Source organism: Mus pahari, chromosome 3, assembly GCF_900095145.1.
Source record: "Mus pahari chromosome 3, PAHARI_EIJ_v1.1, whole genome shotgun sequence".
Taxonomy (NCBI): Eukaryota; Metazoa; Chordata; class Mammalia; order Rodentia; family Muridae; genus Mus; species Mus pahari.
Genome location: NC_034592.1, coordinates 147,731,930 through 147,738,940, shown reverse-complemented (window position 1 = coordinate 147,738,940; position 7,011 = coordinate 147,731,930). Strand labels below are relative to the sequence as shown.

General features: G+C 51.3%; 1 protein-coding gene across 1 annotated transcript in view; it reads left to right on the top strand.

Moving 5' to 3' along the window:
* The window catches only part of Slc13a3 (solute carrier family 13 member 3), a 73,041-nt gene that overhangs the window by 45,782 nt on the left and 20,248 nt on the right, over positions 1–7,011 (top strand). Inside the window, exons 6-9 of the mRNA XM_021193642.1 lie at positions 574–699; positions 3,617–3,712; positions 4,774–4,878; positions 6,176–6,273. Of these exons, the coding sequence (XP_021049301.1) occupies positions 574–699; positions 3,617–3,712; positions 4,774–4,878; positions 6,176–6,273 (425 nt within the window). The remainder of the gene's footprint in view (positions 1–573; positions 700–3,616; positions 3,713–4,773; positions 4,879–6,175; positions 6,274–7,011) is intronic.

The window sequence follows — 7,011 nt, the reverse complement described above, 5'->3', positions numbered from 1 at the left end:
CCTCTGCCTCTGCCTCTGCCTCTGCCTCTGCCTCTGCCTCTGCCTCTGCCTCTGCCTCTGCCTCTGCCTCTGCCTCTGCCTCTGCCTCTGCCTCCTGAGGGTTAGGATTAAAGATGTTCACCTCCAGGTCCCACCCAAGATATGGGAAGATTCACAAGAAACATTTGAAGGAGATGTCAGCTCTTAAACACAGTGTAATTCAAGTGAGGCTCGGAGCTGGGCTGGCTCACGGGCTCATGAGTGGTGATCCCACATAATTACAAGTGAAGTTCATAACTGGGCTGGGCACACTCTCTCATGAATGCTGATCAATGCACCCTGAGTTTGCCATAGTACAACCTGGCCACATCACTGTTTGACCCCTCGGGGGCCCAGAGCACCTGTGGTTCCACCGAGTCAGAGCCCATTCCTCCCCCCAAGAAGGAAAGGTGCCTTCTGTCTAGGGGGAGGGGTCTTCCCTTCCTGTGCTCCCAGGGCCCTTGAGTCTTTCTCTACCCTGACGCCCTGGAGGCCTCCTGCCTTGGCCCTGACGGTCCTGTCTGATGGCTGCTCTCCCTTTCCTCGGTTCCCCAGTTTCTTCCCACAGTGTGATGTGGTGAATTTTGGCTCCTGGTTCATCTTCGCCTTCCCTCTCATGCTGCTGTTCCTACTGGTGGGCTGGCTCTGGATCTCCTTCCTTTATGGTGGAATGAGCTGGAGGTATGTGGAACCTTCTGGAGGGCTTGTGGGAAAACCCAGGCTTCCTTGTCAACATGTTACCCTTTGAGCAAAGAAAAAGTGACTCTGGTTTTTAGGATAGTTTGGACCATTGATGGTGTCCAACGAAGACATAGTCATATGTCGCATACATGTGCACACATGCATGCCTTTGTTTGGGGTACATGCATTTTCACAAATGCGAGTTGAGGCCGGAAGACATCTGGTGACATTTTTTAGGCATAGTTGATCCTTCTGTTTTCTTTTATTGTTTTTATTTATCATATATATACATATATATATACATATGCATACATACATACATACATACATACATACATACATACATACCCTCGCTGGCCTGGGACTCAATTAATATGCTAGACTGGCTGACTAGTGAGCCCCAGGGATTAACTTGTCTTTGCATCCTTAGCATTGGTATTAAAATCATACAGCACTACGCCCAGCTTTGTTATTCCAGTCCTAGGGATCAAACTTGGGTCCTTGGGCTGACAAGGCAAGAACTTTCCCCACTGAGCCACCTCCCATCCCCACGACAGTGACTTTTATCTTCCATTTACAAGTAGGATATGAAGTTTGATATTTACATTCTTTGTTGTCTCTTTATTTTGTGCACGGTTCCTAAAATCAGGCCCAGGGCCTTGCACATGCCAGGCAGGCACTCTGTTCTTGAGCTATGCTCCCCTCCCCTTGTCTTTTTAAAATGGTCTCCCTCACTAGATAGCCTTCCTCATGTCCCCATTTGCGGATTATAGACTATGTCAGCACAGATGGCTGGAAAGCAGTTAGTCTATTTACAGGAAAAGACTCTGAACTGTGAGCCAGGTACTGTGCGGATAGCGGTTAGAGTCGGGGAGTAATTAAAGCAGGAGCTGAGCTGGGGGTAGTGGCCATGGCTCAGTTACTGTCTGACCCAATGTCCTCCCCTCAACCCCGGACCTTGACCAGATCCTTGGTGGAGCGGGACCCATGGGAACTGCTCTGGAGCTGAGGTGTGAACACTTGGAACAGAGAGAGGGCCCCACGGGATGCTCCTGGTCTCTGGGACCATCCAAGCTCCTGATGGCAGAAGCGCAGACTGAGAGCCAGCTCAACCAGGAAAACCCAGCCAGACCTAGCCACATGGCCAGAATCCTGGTCTCTCTCTGTGCAGTTCTGAACTCTGCCACTTCCCCAGACTTCCCGGCTTACTTCTGACCCTTGTAGACCTGGAGATAAAGTCACCTGCAGCTGGGAGAGGCACTCAGTAAAGGACACAGGCAAGATGCTGAGAAGGAGGCAGAGCCAGGATCCCTCCATCTCCTCCGTGGTGTGACTGGAACCCAGGGGCCTGAGGGAGACAGTGCCTATAGAGGGAAGCATGGAGAGAGATTTCTGAGGGGCAACGGGACACTTCTGTTCAGTCTCCTGACTCTTCACTTAGCAGATGACCTCTGAGCCTTGTGTGCCCAACAGCCATAGGTGCTGAGGTTCGACCCCCTAACAAGGCAGAGGCTGACCATGGCTGTGAGGAGCTTGCACTCTGGGTCAAGGGGACTCAGTAAGCAACAGAGGACAGTGCAGTTTCCAGCAAGGGCACAGTGAGGACCAGCTCTGGAGCCTCTCCCCTCCCGAGGACCAGGGGCTCGATCCCAGTGAAGTGATGGGTTGCTTTTTCAAAACTCACCTGAACACTCTCCGGACCTGAAACGTCCTCTGCTGAACCCATTAGCTCTTCATCCTCCAGATCAACTTCACCTGGGTATGATCAGGACGGAGCCAGATTCTTGGCTAAAGTATCACACAGACAGCCCCTCTCCCAGGCGCTGATGGAGTCCTTGTCCCCTTACCCCATCTCTCTTTCTCTTAGCATCCCTGACTTCCAGGCTTCCACCAGAATGGCCCATTGAGCTTGGCTTCTTGCATTTGAAGTCTTTTCTAGCCCGAAGCTCCAAACTCTTCCACGTTCCTCCCATAAGTCCGTTCCAAAGGCCTAAGAGCCATGTGGTCAGGTTTATCACAGCAAAGGCCAGTTTTTAGTGTCAACTGCCCCGGTGCAAACTAGAGAAAGTGTATATCAGCTCACAATCTGGGGGCACATGGCAGGAAGGTCAAGGCAGGGGACACATAAAGCAGCCGGTCACATCAAATGCACAGTCAGAGTTCAGAAGACGTGCCACTCAGCTCACTTTGAACTCTGTGGTCCAGGATTCCCTGTCTGGGGAATTGTCCTGCCTATAATTAAGATGGGCTTCCCACCTCAACACAATCAAGGCAGCTTCTCACAGGCGTGGCCAGAGGCTGTCCTAAACCCTGTCAATTGGACAACAGGAACCATCCCCTGGGGAGAACTTAGACAACAACAACAACAACAACCAAATAAATACTTTACAGCATGAAGTATCCCCTAATTCCACAACTGAAAACAAATTCCCGGCTGTCACTCCTACCCCTCTGACCACATCCAGCATGGTGATTGAACATCCCTCTTGTCTATGCCGGTCAGGCAGACATGCTGCCCTCACCAGGGACTGAATTCTCACTTGTGGTGGAGCCTATTTCTGTTTTGTTCCCCTGACTTTTTGATTATCCATGTGTGTGTTTGACTTGTGAAAGGATTTAAAGCCTGAGAACATAGCCAGTGACATTTCACACTTTTTAAAAGGCCAACCGGTAGTTTCAGGAGAGAAAGACAGAGGCCAGGAGACCACGCACAACCTGAATTCAATCCCCAGAACTCGCATGGTGGGAGACAATCACCTTCTACAGATTGTCCCCTGACCTCCACACGTATATACCAGGACACTTTCAGGCTCCTGCATATAAATAAATAAATTAACAAAAAAAGGGGAATTTTAATTTTAAAGCATAAAGCACGCCCCTGCAGCCATCACTCCTAATCTCCATCTTTCCACCCCAGAGGTTGGAGGAAGAAGAAGTCGAAGATACGAGCTGATGCAGAGGATCAGGCAAAAGCAGTGATTCAGGAGGAGTTCCAGAACCTGGGGCCCATCAAGTACGAGGAGGTGCTGGGTGGGATTGAGGGGGCCCTTGGGTTTCAGGGGAATTACCTCGAGCGTGGCTGAGGCCCAGTGGCTGAGCATGGCAGTGAGAGACAGCAGAAGGTGGCTCCTGCCTTGCCCTGGTGCTGGGGCTCAGAGTGGACCGTGTTGAGCATCCTCCCCTTTACACCTAAGTTCTCCTTCTAGTCCATGGGCTGCCTCACCTCCCGGAGCCGTGGGCCTGGTTAATGCATGTTTTCCATGTGATGAAATCAAGGCGGCCTCAGCAAGCCCAAATTCAAGGATTGTTTTGGCCATTATTCCCCGTGTGCCTTAAGACTCCATTCCCCAGTCTGTGGACTCAATACACTGCCGGCTGCTTCCTGCAGACTTGAGAGTCTGTCTTTCCATCTCTATGTACCCTGTGTGTCTGACCATGTCTCTCCCGGTGTATGCCCCTCTTGGAGTATCTGTGATTTTCTGTGTATGTTTTTCAGTCTGTATGATTGTTTTTCTTCTGTGTGTGGATCTTTCTCTCTCTCTCTCTCTCTCTCTCTCTCTCTCTCTCTCTCACACACACACACACACACACACACACACACACACACACACACACACACTTTTTTGAGACAGGATCTCTCTATTACATAGCTCTCTGGCTGTCCTGGAACTCACCATGTTGTAATTCAGGCTGGCCTTGAACTCACAGAGATCCTCCTGCCTCTGCCTCCTGAGTGCTGGGATTAAAGAAGTGCATCACCACACCTGGTCTGTGCCTCTCCATTCCCTATCTCTTTGCTTTTCTGCCTTTCTTTTGCTCTGTCTGTCTGTTGTCTGTCTGTCTGTCTGTTTTTGTTTTTTTTGTTTGTTTGTTTTTTCTGTAGGATCCTGAACAATTCCCTTAACAATGATAGAACTCTTTGGGGACTCTGGGAATCACTGCACCCTAGGGCACCCTCTCTCCAGGCTTCCCTGAGAGTAATGAGCCCCTCAGCTTTCTCTGAAGCAGGTCAGGGCCACCTCTTGGGGGCCTGTCTGAGCCCAAAGTCACCAGGCCCGTGTCTCTGTTCCACAGGTTTGCCGAACAGGCCGTCTTTGTCTTGTTCTGCACGTTTGCCGTCCTCCTCTTCTCCCGGGACCCCAAGTTTATCCCTGGCTGGGCCAGCCTCTTCGCCCCTGGGTGAGATTCTGCAGAACCACTGGGCAGGGCTCCGCGGGAGAGTCCTGGGGTGGGCAGTGTGGAGCTGGATGGGCTGAAGTCCCTACCAGAAGAGCTCAAGTGGGTGCTAATCCAAGCTTTCTCAGGCAACAAAAGCACTCAGACGAAACTGGGTTAGAACCCTAGTTCAGCCTTCATGAGCTAGGTGACTCCGTGCAACTATGTTGCTTCAGTCACTCACTGATGGAGAATGTGTCACATGCTAAGCAGGAGACGGTTGCCATGGGCACAGGCAAGAGCAGGTACTAGACAATCAAGTGACTGCAGCTTGGACCGAGTGCATTGAAGATGTGAATGAGAATGAGCTGTGCTATAAAACAATGGACCGGGACACTGACTGAATAGCTCTGGAAAGAACTCAAGGCCAGGAATGCGGTGGGGGAGGGGTCACATGCAAGGGTGTGAAACACACCACCAACTACCTTCCTCGAGGTTAACTCTGGATTGTCTCACTGATCACATGTTCCCAATGCCCTCACCAGGTTTGTCCCCATGAAGGTAGCAGGTGTGGGATTGGTCCCGCCCTCCACCCCCATCTTCTTGGCAATTTCAAGCATTCGTTCAGTGTGAGCTACATGAGTTAGCAATGGGCTCTGGGCTTCCCTAAGCTCAGAACTGGGAAAAATCAGGGTTCAAGCCCACCCCCTCCACAGACCCTAGTCTGGTCTTAAGCAAGTCATTTCTGCATTCTGGACTCCCCTAAAGCCTACTCTAAAGGCTTCATGTCTACCAAGAACTCACACCCACAAAGACACGGTGTGAGTTCTTAAACCGTGCAAGCTGGGTTTGGAGGAGCTATGAGGCTGGTGGACCTGGGCTTGGCAGGTGTGGATGGCTGCTTCTCTGGCGCTGAGCTGTCTGTGCCAGAAAGAACCCAAGCAGAAGCTAGACACACACAGACAGGGCTCTTAAGGGGTCCAAGTGTAGGTGATTGCTATATACTCTGTGGGTCCTAATATCCTTTGCTTTTCAAATCCCCCCTCCCCCCATTGAAGAGTCCCTATTCTAGGTCCTTAGATCAGGAGAGCAAGCCTTTGTTGGGCAGCAGTAGAATTCCCTAGGGTGTCCTGGGTAATGGCTTGTGCCTCCTTTGGTGGCCACATCTGACCTGGGCACAAAGCAGGATGGTGGTCCCATAGCCCTCCACATCCCTTACAGCAGACTTCTCCCAGTCTACAGATCCTCTCTTACAAGTCTGCCTATCCATGACCTGTCTGTCAGGATCCAGAGTCACATGTCTGTGGCCTTCTCCCTGCAGGTTTGTCTCGGATGCTGTCACTGGTGTGGCCATCGTCACCATCCTGTTCTTCTTCCCTTCCCAGAAGCCCTCACTCAAGTGGTGGTTTGACTTCAAAGGTAAGATGCTCACAGCTGGTGTCTGGGGCTGGATAAAGACTGGGCAGGGGACCCAGGAACCAGAGAACAGGACTCAGTGCTGCTAACCACAAGGTCAGTGCGCTGTTCTGTTTAAGGACCGGGGACTGCCCCAGGTGACCAGCTAGGAGACATATTAACAGCTACAGTCTGTGGGCAAGACCCAGCAGCTGTGTGCCCTACTCCCACACACGTACACAACTCATGAGCTAAAGATGCTTGTCACATTTTCAAATGACTGGGAAAAAGCCAAAAGGAAAATAATTCCTGATATCCGACTAGTGCGCGAACTTGAGCTTCTCAGGTTCTTTAACAAGGCTTAGCATGCCCTGGAGAGGCACGTGCCTTTAATCTCAGCCCGTGGCAGGCAGAGGCCAAGCTCAAGAGGCCTTGGTGAGTTCGAGGCCAGCCTGGTCTACAGAATGAGTTCCAAGAAAGCCAGGGCTACACAGAAAAACCCTGTCTAAAAACAAAACAAAGCAAACCCAAAGCGGGAGGGGGGACCTTGCAGTTCCCCAGTGGATCTGTAGGACCCCCATTTTCGGGGACCCCCCGAAGTCACGGGAGTCAGGATTTCCCAGGAAACATGAGAGGCCTTCTTGTTGTAAAAGCATGAGGTAGTTTAATGGCGGAGCTCCGGGCCAGCACGTACCTGTACCTCACGCAGGAGGCAGAGGTTCCTGGCCTGAAAGCTAGGGGTTTTTATAGGGGGAGGGGGAG